This window comes from Oncorhynchus tshawytscha, linkage group LG28 (genome assembly GCF_018296145.1).
Source record: "Oncorhynchus tshawytscha isolate Ot180627B linkage group LG28, Otsh_v2.0, whole genome shotgun sequence".
Classification (NCBI taxonomy): Eukaryota; Metazoa; Chordata; class Actinopteri; order Salmoniformes; family Salmonidae; genus Oncorhynchus; species Oncorhynchus tshawytscha.
In genome coordinates, this window is record NC_056456.1 from 25,855,663 (window position 1) to 25,879,215 (window position 23,553).

Genomic DNA, 23,553 nt, shown 5'->3' on the forward strand with positions numbered 1-23,553 from the left:
TTGTGAAACCTCAATGTGAAGTTCACGTCACCTCTCCTCACCACACTATTCAACATTTGAGGTCAGAGGATGGACATGGAAATCTCACAGGATAAAGATGCATGTAGCATTGTGTCTGGTACGGAAGGTATGAGTTCAGGATTAGATAACACATTGATTACAACATCATGATAATTTAATGGTCATATTTTCATATACACATGTACTCTATAGAAATACAATATTTCAGTAAACAGAAGCCATTGCTGTACATACTCGTACACATTCTGAAGCCAGAGGTAGGGTTCTATGCCATAAAGAAATTCTGATGTTTTGAATGAAATGTACGTTGTCATATTTGATACATTATGAATATGGTATTCAGGTGAGATTAGACGTGATATTATCTGTTTACTGTTGTGCGCATTCAGTTTGCCTACAAAATAGCTTTACACACATACCTCAATGGAATATTAAACTTTGTAACACAGAGTCGTAACAACATCAAAAACCAAAGCAACTGTCTGGTTAATTCAATAATAAATGTATATTATAACACTGTAGCAACAGTCCAGTTTTTTAGGACAATCACGTACCACTGATCACTTACCATCAAACACAGTGCATCTGAAGTCTCTTAATTGGAGAAGATACATGTGGATAATTTCCCTGAGGTTATTTTACCACCCATGAGGGGTCTTTCTTGATGGTGTCATTCTCAGGACCCAGAATAGCAACTCCACATGTCCTCTGTCCAATGCCAAGGTACCTGTGTAAAACATGGATATAAAATATGAAAATGGCCATTCTCTTCATATTCACTTTCATTCAAAGTCCAAAAATAGGGCATGCTCAATAAACTTCCAAAAAGGACTGATTCATGGTAAACAGGAGTTGGAGCACAAAAAACAGATTCAACAACACCGGAAATAATATTAAACCAAAAACCACATTACCTGCCAGCCACATCGACCAGGCTCTTGTCTGTGACAGCGAAGAGTCTCTCTCTGTGGGCCTGTTTCAACTCATCTGTGATTCCACTCAGGAAACGGCCCATACCTGCAACATGATATCACATGTCAAGACAAGGTTTGACACTTGGTCTTTTTCATCTCTTATCATGGTCCATTTATAACATGTCATTTAGAAGACAGTCATATTTCTTTCCAAAGTGAGACACTGGTAAGGGACAACCTCTCTAAGTAAATGCCTCTCTGAACTGTCCTCATGTTATACATGTGTTATAACAAGTTACTAAGTAAAACTTAACAGGACATAAAATAACAGAATATTAAATGTCAGGTGAAGAGGTTTAGAGCTGGCATTTGGGCTCTGGTAGCATCCCAAATGGCACCCTATTCCCTATATAGTGCACTACCTTTAACCAGGGCCTGCAGGGCTCCGCTCAAAAGTAGCACTATATAGGGAATAGGGTGCCATTTGGGACACATCCTCTGTTCACCTTTATTGGAGGGGGCGACGGGGGAGTCCACGGCTGAGAACACGGATAGCTTGGCCTCGTCGATGTCCTGCTGGGTAAACTGTCCTGATCTGACCCAGTCCACACTCTTACGGAAGGTTGACAGAGTCTGCACCGAGTTGGGGTCTCTGAAATCAACACAGAGACATGGAACAATGGGTTAAAGCTAATTAAATATGCCAAGAAGTGATCTAATACATGTATTCAAACAGTACATTCATTAAAATGTGTAACTCCCCTTAATGTACTCTGAACATTTCATGACTCTAGGATCAAGAAAATATATTCAAAATAGCTTGTGATGTTTTGTGATTATGTGTTCAATGGTAAAATATGGCAGTTTCTTCAATTTCCTGAAAAGTTCTAGTTTTGGAGATTTTCCGCAACATGTCTTTCTGCAGCTTTGTCATGTCTTAATCTGTATGACTACTGTTAAAACCTGTTTAATTACAGTATAATCCTGTTGTATTACAGTACATTAATACACTACACACCTGTATGAATAGAAGGTGAATAGTCCTCCTCCCACCCTGGCCCCTCCACCATAGGCCCCACCCTTCTCTCTGATCTCTCTGTGCAGGTACTTAGCAGTCATCACCCGGGACAGGATATTCAGGCTGAGGGAGAGAGAGGGGAACGAGCATGGGTAAATATGGGGTTACAACCTTTGTAACTTTCAGAAATATCCTACATTTTCCAGAAATCTTGGTTTGAGGTTTCTGGATTTTGTGCTTATTCCCACCTGATTCCAGGAATATCCAAACCAGATTTCTGGAACATCAGGGAATTTGGGGAAAGTATGTTTTTTGCAACCCTAGTAAATATGAACATGGATCTACAGAAACAGCTAGCATTTGTGCTAATGCTAGTTAGCAACTTCCTTCAAACTGAACGCAGAGACATAAAAATGGTATCCATGAGTTCATCTGACTCTAGGGAAGTAGATAAAGGGTTTCATTGCCAAAATCCCAAACTATCCCTTCAAGAGTCACCTCGCATAGTCCTCATGGGTGAAGGGCACGGTGCGGATACACTCGCTGACAAAGTTGATTGGGAAGGGCATTGGGAAAAATGTCTTCATCTGGCAGGGCTTGAAGTTGGGCTCCTGTGGGGTGATCAAACACACTTACATTAGCTCAATGGTAGATTAAGAAGGTCAGAAACCAATGATAAAAGCGTTCCTCAACAATAATGAAAGGAAGACCAAACTAATGTTCAGAGGCCGTATGGATCAAGTGTCTCAGAGTAGGAGTGCTGATCTAGGATCAGGTCCCCCCTGTCCAACATGTAATCTTATTAATGATCCTCAATCAGTATTCCTGCTGAGATGCTTGACACATAGGTCTAGTTTAAAAGTGGAGGCTGTACGCACAGTGATTAGTTTTCTACTTGGGCCAGATCCAGGAGCTGCCAGTGGGTCAAGAAGTCTCTGTTAGGATTAAAAACACCTGTCAACTCACAACAAGATTCATGTATGTCCCAAATGGGACCCTATTCCCTACATAGTGCACTTCATATGAGCCATGGTCAAAAGTAGTGCACTATGTAGAGAATAGGCTGCCATTGGGGACATATCCCAAGTATTTATTTCACTTTGTTACAGTGCAGTCTCAGTACTGTACTATGATAGTTTGACAAATTCATACCTCAGTGATATCGGAGCGGACGGGTTTGCGATCCTTCTTATTGGAAGCAACGTTAGACATGAAGTTATCCAACTGTCCAGCAGCATCAGACATCTTCTGAGGAGTTGAGTTGACCGCACATCTGTCCGAACAACGAGAAGTTGTAATATACTTTACCCTCAAGTCAAAAATAGAGAAATTATAGTAAAATCTTGAAGTAGCTGTCACGTGTAAAGACTATACCCACCTCATGTTCAGTGGGTTGAGAATGTGTCTCTTTATTCTAGGAAGTGTCCGTAGAACTTGGGTGAGGTCTGGCATCTCCGCAATCCTTTTCATGAACTTGACCTGATATTCAAGATACACAAGAAAACAGATGCATTTCATTTGACGGTACAGAAGTGCATTATATTCTCATTCAGATGTTACAATAACCCTTTTCCTTCATCATACAGCTTTTTCTTTGCTTCCAAACCCTCATTGTCCTTCCCCTTCGCACCTGCTCCATCCCTCCGAAGGTCTCCTGTAATTCTCCTGTTGGGGTCAGGCTGCGAGCCGCCCTCGTCATGGCGTACATGTGACCAGAGTAAGAGATCCCATTGGCAAGTTCCTGAGCCGACATCATGACCAGCACACGCAGACGCTCCTCATCATCAAAGTGCGGGCTGTAGGTCAAGTTAAAGGTTCAAAGGTCAGAGCACAGAGAGAGAAGGGCTTAAATAATATCAATCAAATGAGTCATTAAAAAACTATGGACATGTGGTTTATTAGTGACCATGCGACCATAGATGGATTACGTGCCATGGCATTATTCTGATGGACATGCGACCCTACCTGTTGAATATGTCACTCCACAGGTGAAACATATCAGGAAGATTCCTCTCCAGACAGGAAGATGAGAGGAGGACTCCCTGTGAATCAGACTGTGAATGAACAATGCTCTTTCTTATAGCGAATTGTGTTATACTTGCGTAAAGGTATACATTAGACTTCATTATAACTGACTGACTGGCTAGGGCTGGGCGATATGGCCTAAATATCATATCTTTTTTTTTTTTCAAACTTATGGGCGAGTCACAATATACAGTATATCGGGAAAAAAAATGTTCTCTCTAAATAAGCATTGTTGTAAACTTAAAAAGGTCAAAAACACTGCATTTCAAACAGTCAGAAATAATCTAATGAATTCAGGGCTTGTGAATTTATACCTAGGCTAAATATAAAGCCTTCCACAACAAGACCCACTAATAATTTCATTATTCTATCAAAATACACTGAAAATAATATAAACGCAACATGTAAATGGTTGTTCCCATGTTTCATGGGCTTAAATACAAAATCCCAGAAATGTTCCATACCTACAAAAAGCTTCTCTCAAAGTTTGTAAACAAATTTGTGCACACCACTTTTAGTGAGCATTTCTCCTTTGCCAAGATAATCCATCCCATTCAAAGTGTGGAATATCAAGAAGCTGATTAAACAGCATGATCATTACACAGAAACCTTGTGCTTGGGACAATATAAGGCCACTTTAAAATGTGCAGTTCTGTCACAACATAATGCCACATATGTTTCAAGTTTTGAGGGAGCGTGAGATTGGCAAACTGACTGCAAGAATGTCCACCAGAGCTGTTGCCAGAGAATTTAATGTTAATTTCTCTACCAACAATAGGCTGCCCCCAATTTCGTTTCAGAGAATTTGGCAGTACGTCCAACCGGCCTCACAACTGCAGCTCACATGTAACCACGCCAGCCCAGGACCTCTACATCTGGCTTTTTCACCTGCGGGGAAAACTCATTCTGATTGGCTGGGCCTAGCTCCAGAGTGGGTGGGCCTGGCTTCCAAGTGGGTGGGCCTGTACCCTCCAAGGCCCACCCATGGCTGTACTCCTGCCCAGTCATGGGAAATCCATAGATTAGGGCCTAATACATTTATTTCAATTGACTGATTTCCTTATATGAACTGTAACTCAGTAAAATCCTTGAAATTGTTGCGTGGGCTTAGATTTTTGTTCAGTATAGTTTAACCTGCTTTCTTTGTTGTTGCAATATTCACTGATCTGTCTTTCAAGTCGGTCTATGAAAATGCCCTTTTTGTTACAAATGTAACTATAACCATGCATAATGCAAATTCACTAATAATGACTAAACTCTTGTAGCAGGCATTAGGCTACAGAAAATGAACAGGTCTCATCAACAATCTCTCAAGCCCACGTGCTAGTAAGTAGCCAGCTAATGTTTATATTTCAAGTTTAGCCAACTTGGATCGATTTGCTAGCTAACAAGGTTGAACAGTTGAATTGCTATGAACACACCCTTCTGTCTGCCTCCAACTGTTTGAACAGCATGTTGGCCTGTCCACTTTGTTCAGATGTTGAACTCAAGCGGCCTACCTTATTTCTCAGAATTAGAACGAGTTGCCAATTCTTCATATAATGGAATTTAATACTTATTGCACATTTATAAAAACACAAACTAGAAAGCTAGTATAACAGTCTTTGGCTAAAATGCTGCTAGCAGTACGTGGTACCCCAATGCTGCATGTGACAAACTGTGCATTAATTTGACAGAACCAATGTTCATTGATGTTCTCGTTTTAGTACTGTCTGCGATGTGCAATTTGAGTAGTTGAGACATAAAAAGGGTATCGTTACAAAAGTTTAAATAATGTGTCAATGTAAAATAATGTGTCAATGTGTTTGTGTCCATATGACCGATTATGTTGGAAAACCTCAAATGGAAAAGCGAGTTGAAACCGCATGTCAGAGAGGACGATGTGATCTCTCAACTTTGTTGGCGTGAGCGGCAGGGGTGGGGCTTGGTGTGTAAAACCATAGAAGAGGCGAAGCGATAGGTTTCGCTCTCAATCAAATCTGTCCAAAGTAAGGCCAATGCGTTTGTACGGGCATATTTTGGACCTAAACTTGTAGCTTGCCTTCCCGCCTTTGGGACAACGTCTCCCATTGTTAGGGCGGAGACGTACATCTCGTCATTATATACAGATCTCTGGTGTAAATGGGAAGTTGCACACAGCACAGAAGGAGCGAAGGAGATGCTCATAAAAATGAAAAATATCAAAACCTTGATTCTTGTGATACAGGCTTTTGGAATATCACGCAAAAACATACATTCGAATGAATACAACGTACCACCCAGCCCTAGGACTGACCTGTTCATACATGTCCATGTTAGAGTAGTCAGGGTTGACTGATGTGGAGATGGACATGCCTCCTGTCTTCAGCTCCATCTGCTGGGCCTGCTGCCTGTAGTCCAGCCCTCCACAGCCCATCCTGGTAACAACACACTCCCATTAGCATGTCTCATCTCACAGCCTAGACCAACACATACTCCTTATCAAATCACACCCCAGCCTAAAATAACACACCTCCATTACCTGATCACAATTCACACGGATCATTAACTGATCACAAATACTACCTACTGGTAGCTCAACCTGGACCGACGCAGCACGCCTTCTCACAATCACCTCAGTAACCCAGTCGGACACACATTCAAGACAAAAACTCAATATTCATCACAATTGCAACTAACTCCATTACCTTCAACACATGTTTATGAAACCAAACCACACGAGCTATGCCTTCTAGACAATACACAAATGATTGGTCATATTATATGGGGTCTGGACTCACTTGGTGATGACACTGCAGAAGAGGGGCACATATAGTTTGAGGTCTTCAGGGAGGGTGTTGAGACTACACATAGCCCTGAAGTAGACCATCCCATTGGTTGGCTGCTCACAGTACTGCACTGGGACACCTCCTAGTGGGGTGAAGAGAGTAGAACAGGACAAATGTTAGAGGGAGACAAAACCATGACTCCAAGAATTTCTGTTTTGACATGTGGACTAGTTTATTTGCCAGTCTACCAATACTTGGAAATTGTACATCAAAACATATCTACATTTTGTCAAGGTACAGCCTTATTCTAAAATATTAAATTACATTTTCTCCTCACAATAATCAGAATGACAAAGTGAACTGGTTTTTAGACATTTTTTCAAATTCATTAAAAATAAACAAATACCTTATTACATAAGTATTTAGACCCTCTGCTATGAGACTCGAAATTGCGCTCAGGTGCCTCCTGTTTCCATTGATCATCCTTGAGATGTTTCTACAACTTGGAGTCCACCTGTGGTCAATTTCATTGATTGGACATGATTTGGAAAGGCACACACCTATCTATATAAGGTCCCACAGTTGATAGTGTACGTCAGAGCAAAAATCAAGCTATGAGGTATAAATAATTGTCCGTTCTGAGACAGGATTGTGTCGAGGCACAGATCTGGGGAAGGGTACCAAAACATTTCTGCAGCATTGAAGGTCCCCAAGAACAGTGGTGGCTTCCATCATTCTTAAATGGAAGAAGTTTGGAACCACCAAGACTCTTCCAAGAGCTGTCCGCTCAGCCAAACTGAGCAATTGGGGAAGTAGGGGCTTGGTCAGGGAAGTGACCAAGAACCCGATGGTCAACCTGACATAGCTCCAGAGTTCCTCTGTGGAGATGGGAGAACCTTCGATAAGGACAACCATCTCTGAGGCACTCCACCAATCAGGCCTTTATGGTAGAGTGGCCAGACGGAAGCCACTCTTCAGTAAAAGGCACATGACAGCCTGTTTGAAGTTTGCCAAAAGGTATCTAAAGGACTCTCAGAACATGAGAAACAAGATTCTCTGGTCTGATGAAACCAAGATTGGCCTGAATTTGTTTTTTAACCTTTTATTTAACGGCAAGTCAGTTAAGAACAAATTCTTATTTTCAATGACAGCCTAGGAACAGTGAGTTAACTGCCTTGTTCAGGGGCAGAACGACATAGATGTGGTGTCGGGGGTACTGGAGGACAGGTGGTGTCGGGGGTACTGGAGGACAGGAGGAGAGGTGGTGTCGGGGGTACTGGAGGACAGGAGGAGTCGGGGGTACTGGAGGACAGGAGGAGTCGGGGGTACTGGAGGACAGGAGGAGTCGGGGTACTGGAGGACAGGAGGAGTCGGGGTACTGGAGGAGAGGTGGAGTCGGGGGTACTGGAGGAGAGGTGGTGTCGGGGTACTGGAGGAGAGGTGGTGTCGGGGTACTGGAGGACAGGAGGAGAGGTGGTGTCGGGGGTACTGGAGGACAGGAGGAGAGGTGGTGTCGGGGGTACTGGAGGACAGGAGGAGAGGTGGTGTCGGGGTACTGGAGGACAGGAGGAGAGGGTGTCGGGGTACTGGAGGACAGGAGGAGATGTGGTGTCGGGGGTACTGGAGGACAGGAGGAGATGTGGTGTTGGGAGGACTGGAAATGGGAAACACTATTAGAGTGTTATCTCGGAGCCTAGAGTAACTAGAGTGTAGCGTCTGCGTGTACTACAGGTAGTACTGTACCTGCAGTGCCCATCTCTACAGGTGTGACTGCTATCGTTGGCTCAATGTCAGACACTTTCAGGGCAGGGAGACATGAGGCATCCTGGATCTTGCTCTGAACCGATAGCAGCTCAAGACCTGAATAAAAAGTCATAAATTAGTACAAAAATACTGAAAAACGTTATGATCATGAATGGTTTATAAAGTTTTGATAATGAAGTGAATGAGTATTTTCCATTTTCCTCAAAAGACAGGTGGGTTGTTAAGCAACAGAACCAATGAGTGCCCAACTTTGGGGCAAAACAAGGATTATTGAAAAAGTGAATTATATTATCTCCAAATGTGTATTGAAAACAAATACATTTGCACAATGAGCACTTGGTGTCTCTCAAATACATCGTTACAGATATTGGTTAGCTAGCTAGCATATTTATTAGCATAGATATGACATCAGTCAAAACAAGACCTACACTATATATACAAAAGTATGTGGACACCCCTTCAAATTAGTGCATCAAGCTATTTCAGCCACACCCGTTGCCGACAGGTGTATAAAATTGAGCACACCGCCATGCAATCTCCATAGACAAACATTGACAGTAAAACACCATTAATGAAGTGGTCAGTGACTTACAATGTGGCAACGTCATAGGATGCCACCTTTCAAATTTCTGCTCTGCTAGAGCTGTCCCAGTCAACTGTAAGTGCTGTTATTGTGAAATGGAAACGTTTAGGAGCAACAACGGCTCAGCCGCGAAGTGTTAGGCCACACATGCTCACAGAACGGGACCACAGAGTGCTAAAGCGTGTAAAAATCATCTGTCCTCAGTTGCAACACTCACTACTGAGTTCCAAACTTCCTCTGGAAGCAACGTCAGCACAATAACTGTTCGTCGGGAGCTTCATCAAATGTGGTTTCCATGGCCGAGCAGCCGCACACAAGCCTAAGAGCAACATGCGCAATGCCAAGCATCGGCTGGAGTGGTGTAAAGCTCTGGGGCAGGGGAAATGCGTTCTCTGTAGTGTAGGGATGAATCATGCTTCACCATCAGGCAGTCCGACAGATTCATCTGGGTTTGGTGGATGCCAGAAAAACACTACCTGCCCGAATAAATAGTGGCAACTGTAAAGTTTCGTGGTGGAGGAATAATGGCCTGGGGCTGTTTTTCATGGTTCGGGCTAGGCCCCTTAATTCCAGTGAAGGGAAATCTTAATGCTGCAGCATACAATGACATTCTAGACAATTCTGTGCTTCCAACTTTGTAGCAACAGTTTGGAGAAGGCCCTTTCCTGTTTCAACATGACAATGCTCCTGTGCACAAAGTGAGGTTCATACAGAAATGGTTTGTTGAGATCGGTGTGGAAGAACTTGACTGGCACCTGACCACATGACTGAACCGTAGTCAACAAAACAAAGGAGATGATTGTGGACTTCAGAAAACAGCAGAGGGAGCATCCCCCCATCCACAGGACAGAACGTTTTAAGTTCCTCGGCATACACATCACAGACAAACTGAAATGGTCCACCCACACAGACAGCGTGGTGAAGAAGGCGCATTGAAGATGAAACGAAGGAGTGGCTTCGTAAGAAGCATTTCAAGGTCCTGGAGTGGCCTAGCCAGTTTCCAGATCTCAACCCCATAGAAAATCTTTGGAGGGAGTTGAAAGTCAGTGTTGCCCAGCAACAGCCCCAAAACATCACTGCTCTAGAGGAGTTCTGCATGGAGGAATGGGCCAAAATACCAGCAACAGTGTGTGAAAACCTAGTGAAGACTTACAGAAAACGTTTGACCTCTGTCATTGCCAACAAAGGGTATATAAAGTATTGAGATGAACTTTTGTTATTGACCAAATACTTATTTTCCACCATAATTTGCAAATAAATTCATCAAAAAATCCTACAATGTGATTTTCTTTCCTCATTTTGTCTATCATAGTTGAAGTGTACCTATGATGAAAATTACAGGCCTCTCTCATCTTTTTAAGTGGCAGAACTTGCACAATTGGTGGCTGACTAAATACTTTTTTGCCCCACTGTATTTTATACCATCTATTGCATCTTGCCTATGCCACTCTGTCATTGCTACTCCATATATTTATATTCTTATTCCATTCCTTTACTTAGATTTGCGTGTATTAGGGAGTTGTGTGGAATAGTTAGACTACATGTTAGATATTACTGCACTGTCGGAACTAGAAGCACAAGCACTTCGCTGCATTCGCAGTAACATCTGCTAAGCATGTGTATGTGACCAATCAAATTTGATTTGATCCCCATCGAACACTTTCGGGATGAATTGGAACATTGACTGCAAAACCAGGCCTAATTGCCCAACATCAGTGTCTGACCTCACTAATGCTCGTCGCTGAATGGAAGCAAGTCCCCGCATCAATGTTCCAACATCTAGTGGAAAAGTGGAGGCTTTTATAGCAGCAAAGGGGGCCAACTCCATATTAATGCCCATGATTTTGGAATGAGATGCTTGATGAGCAGGTGTCCACATACTTTTGGTCATGTAGTGTAGTACCAAGAACAAGATACAGGCAGCTTCTTGTCATTGTTGCTTGCCAACTGACTGTTCAGGTTCATAACACACAACCTTCTACCCCATCGATGAGAACACATCTTTTTGTGATGTTGTCAGGCAACCCGTCTATAGCTGTTGGCGTATAACTTACCTTTCTCATAGATGTCTTTCTTGTCACTCTCAGACAGAGCCTGTACCTTCTTCTGGAGTTTCTCCTCCTCTGCTTTGACCTGTTTCTCCAGGTACGCCTCATCAGGACTCATAGACAGAGTCAGCCTGTGAGTGTTGTCCTGCATGGGCACAAACAAGATGCTAATGTGACATGACATTACACTAAAGTCAGTGACATGATTAAACTGATGTAATTTCCTTCTTTCAACAACGCCCTGGTCTATGACCCCTGCATGATGACATCAACTTTCTTGATTAGACTGCTTTATCCCATTACAATTTACTGTTACATAGGCTATTCAGATTTAGATGCTATGTATACTGAAAGAAACTCAATGTATTTATCCTGTCTGGTCTCTCACCTTGAAGTAGTGCAGGACTTTCTCCTGGAGGAAGCGAGGGTTGTCCTTCAGTGCTTGTCTGAACTGGGCCACACTGTCACTGATCTTCAGTAGCTGGACCGGGTCTCCATCATGGTTCCAACAGGAAGCTATGTACTGTTAGCAGAGAGACAACACACAGGGTAAAAGGTCATACTCATTTAATGAGCAGCACCTAGGTGTGCGTGTCTCCATTGTAGTTCCAGCAGGAAGCTACTGTATGTTCTGCAGAGACAAGTATAAGGCATGAGTTGACAACACGCACCCAAAATATACTGAACAAAAATACAACAATTTTACTTAGTTACATTTCATATAAGGAAATCAGTCAATTGAAATAAATTCATTAGATCCTAATCTACGGATTTCACATGACTGGGCAGGGCTACAGCCAACCCACCGGGGAGCCCAGCCAATCAGAATGAGTTATTCCCCGCAAAAGGGCTTTATTACAGACTGAAATACAGTTTTATCAGCTGTCCAGGTAGCTGGTCTCAGACAGTCCGCAGGTGAAGAAGCCAGATGTGAAGGTCCTGGGGTGGAGTGGTTACATGTGGTCTGTGGTTGTGAGGCCGGTTGGATATACTGCCATACTGAGAAACGGACATTCAATTCTCTGGCAACAGCTCTGGTGGACACTCCTGCAGTCAGCATGCCAAATGCACACTCTCTCAAAACTTGAGACATTTGTGGCATTGTGTTTTGTGACAAAACTGCACATTTTAGAGTGGCCTTTTATTGTCCCCAGCACAAGTTACACCTGTGTAATGATCATGCTGTTTAATCAGCTTCTTGAAATGCACACCGGTCAGGTGGATGGATTATCTTGGCAAAGGGGGAATGCTCTCTAACAGGGATGTAAACTAATTTGGACACAACATTTTAGAAAAATAAGCTTTTTGTGCATTTGGAACATTTCTACGATATTTTATTTCAACTCATGAAACATCGGACCAACACTTTACATGTTGAGTTTATATTTTTGTTCAGTGTAGTTAGAGAGGTGCTGACTAATGGAATAGTAAACTTACCAGAGGGTTAATATGGTCATACTGTATACAGGACAAGCTCCCAGGACAATCACTATGGTATGTTTATATTTGTGAGTCTGTCTTTATATACATTTCAATTCCCTTCACATTTCACCTCTGTTTAGAGTGTGTGTGTATAGAAAACAATAACATTTTCATGGTTAACACATCACAGTGGAGACACCAGACAAACTGTGGCCTTGTACTCACTGAGGCCAGTGACAACCCGAAGCTGGTAGACTGATGTTTCATCTGGATTTCAATCTTATGAAGCAGGGCCTCTATCCTCTCCTCCTCAAATCCATTGCTGCATCATTAGGAGAGAAGTACAGTTAGATTACATTATTGTGATGATACTGTTACTGTACATAACACATCAGCAGTATACTTACGCAATGATCTCATCAATGGTTTGGACAATGATTTGCTTGACTTTCTCAGTGTCTTCTTCAGCCATTCCTTGCAAGCCTATGCTGAATGATGCCTCTTTGGTGCTCCCATCGTATCTGGAAAATAACAGATACGGGTAAATAAAGAATTTTACTGTTCAGTATATATCAACAGTTCTTTAACTTCATTGAGATAAAGTGCCTGTATTCTGGGACTGTCTATGTCTTTTTAAAGTGTTTTATCAATGTTCATTGGCTTCTAAATCCATCTCCAAAGAGGTTAACCCACCCTACGACAGAGGAGAAGTTTGTTCCTATCTTGGGTTCTATGAGGGTCTTGTAGAAGGGAGAGTTGGGTCCAGAGATCATCAGAGAGGACAGCAGGCTCAGGGTGAAACCCTCAAATGTATCTGTGATGCTGCAGAGAGAAGGACACCCAAATGAGACCACTACTGCGTCACTTACGGGTTTTAAATGACCAAAATGCATACGGAAATCTCGACATGCAACAATTGAGGTTAAAGTCACTTTAAAACAAATCAATGTATACTATCCCAGAAACAAGTTTAGAGAAACAACTGATAGTGTTGCAGAAGCTCAGTATTACGTACTCTCCTAGCAGGTAGCTCATACACAGTGTGTTCTGTTTGGCTGCATCAGGAGCCATAGCATCGGGACTGCAGGTCACATGGTCCTCTCTCTGTGGAAAAGTCCATTACAATTAGAAACACTTCTGTCCACACAAATGTGGAAATGTCTTTGGCGTCAGACATTAAAAAACAGACATTAAAACATCAAACAGGATCTTATCAAGATCATTCAAATAAGCATTACGGTGAAATTAATTCAAACTTCCAAACCATAGACCTTGCCAAAGTTGCTCAAGTGGAGTGCATAGATTTGTAATATGTGGGAGCTGATGATGAATAAAGTAATATCTGACAGCAGGTACTGAAAGAGCTACAGTGATACTGGATGGGCAGACGCACAGGCCTGTCCCAGTGGGGTTGGTTAGGGACAGCAGTGTCAGGCTCAGTGCGCTCAAACTTGGACAGAGCTTCCTCCTGGATCTGTTTCAAGTGCTGCTCTAAGGGCAGATCCCCGTAGGTGAAGAACCTGAGGAGCAGAAAAGGGGAAACCCTGTTACTGCCAAGGCCCAACAGAGTTGTGTGAGACACAGTGCTACTGTGCCGAGTATATAATATTGGGGTGTGTGACAGTGTGTTGTGCCGTGCATTGCTAAGTGGTAATGTGTGACAGTGTACTGTACAGGTCATGGCGTATCACAATGAGCAGTAGCTCGTATTGAAGCATGGTGGTGGTGGTGTATTGTGCATGTCATAGTGTACTGTACCTTGCATTGCTGGGGTGGTAGTGTGTAGCATGGAAGTGCTTCAGTTGTTCCCAGGAGAGGTCAGGGATGGCCAGGGGTTCCCCTCCAGACACCACACCGTATGTGTGGTCAGGATACAGCTTGTTCTGCAGGTGCTGGGCATATACCCTCTCGTTGTCTGACTGAAATCACATACAGAGAGGAAATGTAAGATTCCAATGTGACTTCTATTTGTCCATCTCCTGACCAAATGATTCTGTAATTCTCACAAATCAATCACAATAAATCTAAATAACAATCTCTAAATAAATAACTTGGAACGAAGTAACTCACAAAAGCGCCCTTCATTTCATTGAAGACAACTCCTTTGAAGACCAAAGGGGAAGTAGGATCTGTAGGGTTTTCATTCTCCAGTCTCCATCCCTCCTGCCTTTAACAAAACACAAGGATATGAATGCAGACTTCTGATGTCAATGATTTTGATTAAAGAGGCAGCTATTTAAACACCACACTTACCAAAAATCAAGTTCTCGTAGACAAGGGAAAAACACTGCATCTAGATACACGGAGAGGAGATTCTGGAAGTCTTTCCCGTTTTGTGTGGAGAATGGATACATAGTGAAATCACTAGCTGTGGGGGGAAAAAACAATGACGTTTCAGACACCATGCGTGCACACACACACACACACACACACACACACACACCTGTGAATGCGTTCATGAAGGTGGAGAGGGATCTGTTGAGCATCTTGAAAAAGGGGTCTCTGCAGGGGTACTTCTCTGAGCCACACAACACTGTGTGTTCCAGGATGTGTGGGACCCCTGTGTTGTCCATTGGGGTCGTCCTGAGCTGAACACTGCAGAGGTGTTACGACAAGAGATGGAAACACTGTCGTTAGAAAAAGCACTGGCTTAGAATAAGTATTTTATTATTAAACTAGAACATTTAATTTGATCTAATCTCTTCAAACAGCCGGCTCTCTATCAGAGAAGCAATTGAGTCTGGGGACAAGGTTCCATTTTAACATACAAACTTAGCCAAATAAAGTATACTTCCACAAATGTGGGATTATTACCTAAAGAGATTGTTCTTGTCATCTCTAGCTGCGTGTAGATACTGGGCGCCTGTGTTGTCATGGGTCAGTTTGACAGCTGTAAGGAACAGGTCAGGAACAGTAACCACCTGCAGAAACACAGGAGGATAAGATCACATTTATCCTGACTTTATGCTAAACCTTGACTAGAAGTGTATGTGAATTTATCAGAATCAGGATTTTACTCTTGTTGTGGGTCAGTGTTTTCCAATCCTATTGACCCAAAGGGATTCACATTTTAGTTTTTGGCCCGGCATTTTACCTCCTTAACTGTGAAGCCACTGATCTTCTGTCCTGCCTGGTACTGCAATGCCCTCTCTGTTGCTGAGGTGCTCCTGAACCTCCATGAAAGATTCTGCCACTGGAAACTGGATTTTCCAAGAGAGAGATCATTGCTGGCTTGCATCAGATGATACCATTTGAAAGGAAACACTTTGAAGTTTGTGGAAATGTTAAATTCATGTAGGAGAATAAAACACATTAGATCTGGTAAAAAAAATGTTTTAAATATTATTTTTGTACCATCATCTTTGAAATGCAAGAAAAAGGCCATCATGTATTATGCCAGCCCAAGCGTCATTTATATTTTGGCCACTAAATGGCAGCAGTGTTCGTGCAAAGTTTTAGACTGATCCAATGAACTATTTTGTTTCTGTTCAAAATGTTGTATCAAGACTGCCCAAATGTGCCCAACTGGTTTATTAATACATTTTCAAGTTCACAACTGTGCACTCTCCTCAAACAATAGCATGGCATTCTTTCACTGTAATAGCTACTGTAAATTGGACAGTGCAGTTGGATTAACAAGAATTTAAGCTTCTGCCAATATCAGATATGTCTATGTCCTGGGAAATGTTCTTGTTACTTACAACCTCATGCTAATCACATTAGCCTACTTTAGCTCAACCGTCCCGCAGTGGACCCACCAATTCTGTAGAGGTTAGATAACTACATGATTCCATAGCTGTTATTTCATAGTTTTGATGTCTTCACTATTATTCTACAATGTAGAACATAGTAAAAATAAAGAAAAACCCTTGAATGAGTATTTACTGTAGTTTACAATAAATACATAAAATACACATTTTTTTTCTTCTAAATTATACCACAAATTAAAGAAATCATAGACTGCTTGGAAATGACTGACAAAAATATTTTCTACACAAGTAAAATTTACCTAGATATTTTATAACTGATTTTTATAACTGCCCACTGCAGCCATTTTCCATGGTAGCTAAATTAACATGCTCTTCACAAAACTATATTAATGAGGAACTTGCCCTCAGTGGTGTAAATTACACCATTACCAAAGGACAGGTATATTTTGTATAAATAACAATATAAAAGGGCACACTCTCAATAAATATTGATATAGATTTTATTTAATTGACTCTTTCTCTAGTAGATAACATTAATAATTACTCATATAATGTTTTCTCATAGAAAAACATAGTAGAAGCTCAAAAGTCTGGGTCAGGGACAAGGGCAAAATCAGTGAAATGTAGGCAGAAAAAAATGCAACTGAAAAGTAGATAAAATACTTGGTGTTAAAACATATGGGGTGATTGTAGTATGAATTTAACATATATATTTTTTAAATTGACCCCGAGGACATAGAAGTGCCCGTAGTTGTAGAATCACTCATATACACAGTTGAAGTCGGAAGTTTACATACACTTAGGTTGGAGTCATTAAAACTCGTTTTTCAACCACACCACAAAATTCTTGTCAACAAACTATAGTTTTGGCAAGTCTGTTAGGACATCTACTTTGCGCATGGCACAAGTAATTTCTCCAACAATTGTTTACAGACAGATTGTTTCACTTATAATTCACTGTATCACAATTCCAGTGGGTCAGAAGTTTACATACACTAAGTTGACTGTACCTTTAAACAGCTTGGAAAATTCCAGAAAATTATTGTCATGGCTTCAGAAGCTTCTGATAGGCTAGACATAATTTGAGTCAATTGGAGGTGTACCTGTGGATGTATTTCAAGGCCTACCTTCAAACTCAGTGCCTCTCTGCGTGACATCATGGGAAAACCCAAAAGAAATCAGCCAAGACCTCAGAAAAGAAATTGTAAACGCCTGAAGGTACCATGTTCATCTGTACAAACAATAGTACGCAAGTATAAACACCATGGAACCACACAGCCGCCATACCGCTCAGGAAGGAGACGTGTTCTGTCTCCTAGAGATAAACATACTTTGGTGTGAAAAGTGCAAACCAATCCCAAAACAACAGCAAAGGACCTTGTGAAGACGCTGGAGGAAACGGGTACAAATGTATCTATATCCACAGTAAAACGAGTCCTATATCGACATGACCTGAAAGGCCGCTCAGCAAGGAGAAGCCACTGCTCCAAAACCGCCATTAAGCCAGACTATGGTTTGCAACTGCACATGGGGACAAGGATTGTATTTTTTGGAGAAATGTCCTCTGGTCTGATGAAACAAAAATAGAACTGTTTGGCCATAATGACCATTGTTATGTTTAGAGGAAAAAGGGCGAGGCTTGCAAGCCGAAGAACACCACCCCAACTGTGAAGAACGGGGGTGGCAGCATCATGTTGTGGGGGTGCTTTGCTGCAGGAGGGACTGGTGCACTTCACAAAATAGATGGCATCATGAGAAAAGAAAATATGTTGCTATAATATATCCACATGATTAAGACATCAGTTAAAGCTTGGTCACAAATGGGTCTTCCAAATTGACAATGACCTCAAGCATACTTCCAAAGTTGTAGAAAAATGGCTTAAGGACAACAAAGTTAAGGTATTGGAGTGGCCATCACAAAGCCCTGACCTCAATCCTATAGAATAGTTGTGGGCAGAACTGAAAAAGTGTGTGCGAGCAAGGAGGCCTACAAACCTGACTCAGTTACACCAGCTCTGTCAGGAGGAATGGGTCAAAATTCACACAACTTATTATGGGAAGCTTGTGGAAGGCTACCCAAAACGTTTGACCCATGTTAAACAATTTAAAAGGCAATGCTACCAATTAATAATTGAGTGTATGTAAACTTCTGACCCACTGGGAATGTGACAAATAAGCTGAAATAAATCGATCATTCTTCCTTCTATTATTCTGATATTTCATTTAAAATAAAGTGGTGATCCTAACTGACCTAAGACAGGACATTTTTACTATGATTAAATGTCAGGAATTGTGAAAAACTGAGTTTAAATGTATTTGGCTAAGGTGTATGTAAACTTCCGACTTCAACTGTACATTTTCCCCCCACCCGGTTATAGCCTATCTCCACATAAAATGTCCCGTAAAAAACATCCCCCTATGGAAATCAAATGCCCGTTCAACGGATTTGTTCTGGTGCCGGACGTGAGATTTACTCATAAAGATCCTACGGTTATGTGCAATGTGATGTAACTGAGTCATGGTCCAGGGCTAGCTGGCTAGCTAATGTATACTCACCGTAGATTTCGAAGTTTCTGGAGAACTGTTTTATTCTGCCTAAACATTATTTCCTTAATTTAGTGACAATATATCTAATTGGTATTTATCAATGAACGTGCATATCCGAATACTATACGCTGAACAGCTTTACTATCATATAACGTCAGCACGATTTGGTTTGCTGCACATCCATATCCTCTCATGCTGTCAGTAGTTGACACATTGAAATTGAAGTGGACATGTTAACGTGGCATCTGCGCATATTACAGACAAACCAATACATGCAATGGGGCAAGTCACACACTCTTATAGGTATGAGTGGGTTCATGCTGTTTATAGATCTACATAAGCTGCGGTTTGCTATTTCGAGCTAGCGGGCTATTCCTTTTAGTGTTGTACAATCACATTTTTTATTGGCTAAACTGGTAATAACACCAAATATGATTGGGTAAACGTGGTATGACGATTATGACACATCCAATACGTTGGGAAGTTTTCGAAGGGCAAAACATGGACCAAGATGGCGTCGTTGTGAAGCGGGAGTGTTTAATTGTGGAGTTTGTGATTAATTCTCGCAAATTTGATGACTGGTCTTATTATTTCACCCGTTTTAAAATTGTTGCAACAAAATGTGATTAAGACGAGTCGTTGGTCGCAGTTTTCATGGACACAACAAATAATATTCGCGAAACACAGGATCACTTTCCTAAAATTAATTAGATGGTTAGACAAAGATTGTGGATGTACTCTCCACCCAAACTATAGGTAGTCGTTGTCCACAAATCCACTCGGCATAGTTTCTAGATCCCGTCTATTCATTCTCTGGATTGGTGGATATATATATCTCAATATTTTTTTGAATATTCGATGAGAGTTGTTGACGTCAGCAACCTGTTTTCAAAGTAGACAGAGGGACTTTGATTACTAGCCTCATTCATAGCCGTCTCAAGACAACTCCGATATAAAGTGTTTTTTTCTGAAAGTTGTGGAGATGTCACACTCATAACAACCTAAACATTACGAAACTTCGATTCGATCAAATAAACCTCACTTAGCAAATAAGACATTATGATGTTGTTGACCAAATTCGACATTCCAAACAACAAGTCCTTGCTTGATGGGTCTGAGGGAGTCACATGCAAAGGGGTCGTCACTAGTTACCACATCCACAAAGTAATAAACCTCACCTATTTATACAATTCCTCTTCTTATATCTGATTTTAGACTTATGGTTAACCATACTGCTAACCTCATGCCTAACCTTAAATTAAGACAAAAAAGCAACATTTTGTTTTCATAAAATGTTATGATATAGCCAATTGTGACTTTGTGTTTGTGGTAACTAGTGGAAACTCAATGCACATGTTAGAGATGTAATTGCAGGGTACAGTGGGGAGGGGGGGAGGGGGCTCGTCGTGTCTATTCAGCAGCCTGATTGTCTGGGGGTAGAAGCTATTGGCCAGTCTGACAGTTTTGCCATGATACTCCTATACTGCCCGCGTCTGAGTGTTGAAATCAGGAAGAACAGGCCATGGCTTGGGTGGCTGGGGTCATTGATGATTGTTCTTGGCCTTCCTACGACACCTGGTGTTCTCTGTGTCCTGGAGGGCAGGCAGTGTGTGCACACAATGGTGCGTTTGACTGAGCGTACCACCCTCTGTAGAGCCTTGCGGTCAGCGACAGTAAAGTTGCCGTATCAGGCTTTTAAATATCTCTGCGAGCACAGATTAATACAAATGTAAAGTCACTGTATTCAATCGATCAATACTAAGTCAATACTTAGCCTATCTTTCTATTTTTCAGTGTTAATTTTGTGCACACTTTCCAGTCATGTTCCCAGCAGAGAAAGTAGCTACATAAACAGTCTTCTTTTCCCATTTCTCAGTCTGGCTGTAAGTTGCTCTTTCTACCAGCAGATGAAGGCAGAGGGTCATGTCTGTCAATTCGTGTGACTCTGCAATGTAGCAATTTCAGTCCATTTCTGTATTATGAAGTATGCAGAACATGTTACTTTGTAGCCCATGCTCAGTTGTTGCTTTACTGTTTACAATATCTCTGCAGTGTGTAATGTTGAAGTGTGTGTCTTTATGCAAATGCAGGTCACAAACTAGGCTATTTGCTCATACACTACAAATATGTCAGTTTATTTCTTGGAGAAAATAAAGTACTCTTCATCACAGCCCCTAATGATGTAATACCCTACTGTATTCACTAGGTCTGAATGTAATGCATGGACATGATGGATGCACTCAGGGTTATTCGGTGCGTTTCCATTGACAGCAAACTGAAGTTATTCCACCATAAGCATGAGGAGACCTTGAGCTGGTGGCATGGAGCCACTGCCAGGAGCCGAGTGGACACCTGTGAGTAGTATACGTTATCATACAAGGACCTCTGACACACAAGACATCTACACATGAGCTATCTCGTTGATATACCACAGTATCAGTACAACAGAGGTTGTATGTAGAGGAATCAGATTGTATATTTTGAATCTTGACAAATTAAGCTCAACTTGTTCAGAAAAGTGGGCCTTTAAAGATTATGTAGAAGCAGGGGCGCCCCCCACATTCTGAAATAGCATTTCCCCCCTCCGAGTTTTATCATTTGAATGTCATGGAATGTGAATGAGGTAACGGTGTGCTTTAGGACCATGTGGATGCCTCAGAGCGGTCGGGGAGGCTGTTTGGAGTGTTTTGGATTAAAAAACAAAAAATTAATAGTTATGTACCCCCCCATTTCTAAAACCAAAGTTGCCCCCCTATGTAGAAGCGTACATAGTAGTGCATCACATTCAGTGTCTGTAGTGCAGCATTTTCGAACACAACCCTAGAGCCCAATAATTATTGGTGTACTTAACAGTGTGCTCTCTAGGCTAGCACAGTCTGCTTTTATGGCCAGTGCTATGCAGAACAGGCCTGTCTAGACTCCCAAGATCTTAATTCAGGCATCTGCGCAGTATAGTGCATTGATCAGAATTCTGATATTGTCTTCCTGTGAGCTATAGCTGTTTGTGCCACATCTAGCCTGCCCGCAACTATATAAATGAAGAGAATCAACCATTTTAGGTTATCAAGTATGCACTTGCACTGTGCACACACAAGCCGAACGCATCTCTCTCACGCACTCTCTCTCTATATGATGTGTTTGGTTTGAAATATTATAGTTGATCTCAGTGTGACATTTATCAGGACAGATATCCTCCCGCAGCCACTCAACACATATGGACCTCAGATGGCTTCTCTCTCTGACGAATGGCCCTGGGTCCTGTTCTCTTTCATTTGGACGCAGTAAAAACCATACTGTGGCACTATATAGAAATCTGACAGATTGTAAGAGCACAATGAACAGTAGCTTGTGAGATTGAGATTTAATGGAGAGAGCAGAGAGGTCAATAGCATGTGAAGTAACTCAGTTCTACTCCAACACCATCATTAAATTTGCCGATGACACAACAAGACAGCCTATAGGGAGGAGGTCAGAGACCTGGCTGTGTGGTGCCAGGACAACAACCTCTCCCTCAACGTGATCAAGACAAAGGAGATGATTGTGGACTACAGGAAAAAGAGGACCGAGAACGCCCCCATTCTCATCGACGGGGCTGCAGTAGAGCAGGTTGAGAGCTTCAAGTTCCTTGGTGTCCACATCACCAACAAACTAACATGGTCCGAGCACACCATGACAGTCGTGAAGCAGGCACGACAAAACCTATTCCCCCTCAGTAGACTGAAAAGATTTGCCATGGGTTCCACAGCTGCACCATCGAGAGCACTGGTTGCATCACTGCCTGGTATGGCAACTACTCGGCCTCCGACCGAAAGGCACTACAGAGGGTAGTGCGAATGGCCCAGTACATCACTTCCTGCCATCCAGGACCTCTATACTAGGCGGTGTCAGAGGAAGGCCCTGAAAATTGTCAAAGACTCCAGCGACCCTAGTCATAGACTGTTCTCTCTACTACCACACGGCAAGCGGTACTGGAGCGCCAAGTCTAGGTCCAAGAGGCTTCTAAACAGCTTCTACCCCCAAGACATAAGACTCCTGAACATCTAGTCAAATGGCTACCCAGACTATTCACATTGCCCCCCCCCCCCTCCTCTCTCCACACCACTCCCACTCTCGGTTGTCATCTATGCATAGTCACTTTAATTAACTCTACCTACATGTACGTACTATCTCAACTAACCGGTGCCTCCGCACATTGACTCTGTACCGGCACCCCCTGTATATATTGTTATGTTTTACTGCTCCTCTTTAATTACTTGTTACTTTTATCTCTTATTCTTATCCGTATTTTTTGAAACTGCACTGTCGGTTAGGGGCTCGTAAGTAAGCATTTCACTGTAAGGTGAAATACCTGTTGTATTCGGCGCATGTGACTAATACAATTTGATTTGATTTGATTTGAGTTCAAACCTATTAGGGTTTTGAACTGCGTAACCCAAAAATATTTTTGGCATCTCAGGTTGTTCAGTTTGTTGAGGCAATTCTCACATGTAAACTTCATCGGGAGGAAGGATGTTTGACATGCTTTTTACATTTGTATCACAAACCATTTTTGAGAAAATCATAATGAAAGTGGCAATTTTAGGCCCTTTTTAGACTGATACCTGCCTCCTGTAAGATCCTATGATCTGTGAACTGTACATTATACAGACAACATCTTTGTGTCGTTATACTCTTTATATTGTGCTCTAAAATATAGAGTATGTCTAGATTCTGAAATAAAAATGTTCACATTAATTTATCCAAAATAAAAAATA

General features: G+C 41.9%; 1 protein-coding gene across 1 annotated transcript; it reads right to left on the reverse strand.

Moving 5' to 3' along the window:
• Nucleotides 1-157: 157 nt before the first annotated feature.
• Nucleotides 158-19,069, reverse strand: LOC112226988 (presequence protease, mitochondrial). Its single transcript, XM_024391748.2, has 27 exons — nucleotides 18,809-19,069; nucleotides 15,637-15,742; nucleotides 15,357-15,463; nucleotides 14,986-15,137; nucleotides 14,796-14,910; nucleotides 14,613-14,709; nucleotides 14,301-14,461; nucleotides 13,936-14,062; nucleotides 13,558-13,646; nucleotides 13,236-13,364; nucleotides 12,950-13,063; nucleotides 12,768-12,864; nucleotides 11,509-11,643; nucleotides 11,127-11,265; nucleotides 8,469-8,585; nucleotides 6,738-6,867; nucleotides 6,254-6,374; nucleotides 3,919-3,995; nucleotides 3,584-3,749; nucleotides 3,332-3,432; nucleotides 3,106-3,226; nucleotides 2,832-2,888; nucleotides 2,452-2,564; nucleotides 1,954-2,076; nucleotides 1,442-1,587; nucleotides 936-1,038; nucleotides 158-748 (listed from the first exon to the last, which is right to left on the reverse strand). The coding sequence occupies exons 1-27, from the start codon at nucleotides 18,853-18,855 to the stop codon at nucleotides 655-657; spliced, it is 3,084 nt and encodes a 1,027-aa protein (XP_024247516.1). The 5' UTR covers nucleotides 18,856-19,069; the 3' UTR covers nucleotides 158-654.
• Nucleotides 19,070-23,553: the final 4,484 nt, after the last annotated feature.

Bases quoted from the DNA above. Each gene is read 5' to 3' on its own strand.
- LOC112226988 (XM_024391748.2), bottom strand. From the start codon at position 18,855: ATGTTTAGGCAGAATAAAACAGTTCTCCAGAAACTTCGAAATCTACG. The intron at 11,266-11,508 runs GTGAGAGACCAG...GTGCCCATGCAG, and splicing joins AAGTCCTGCACTACTTCAAG to GACAACACTCACAGGCTGAC. The intron at 2,077-2,451 runs GTGACTCTTGAA...TCTCTCCCTCAG, and splicing joins ACCCATGAGGACTATGCGAG to CCTGAATATCCTGTCCCGGG.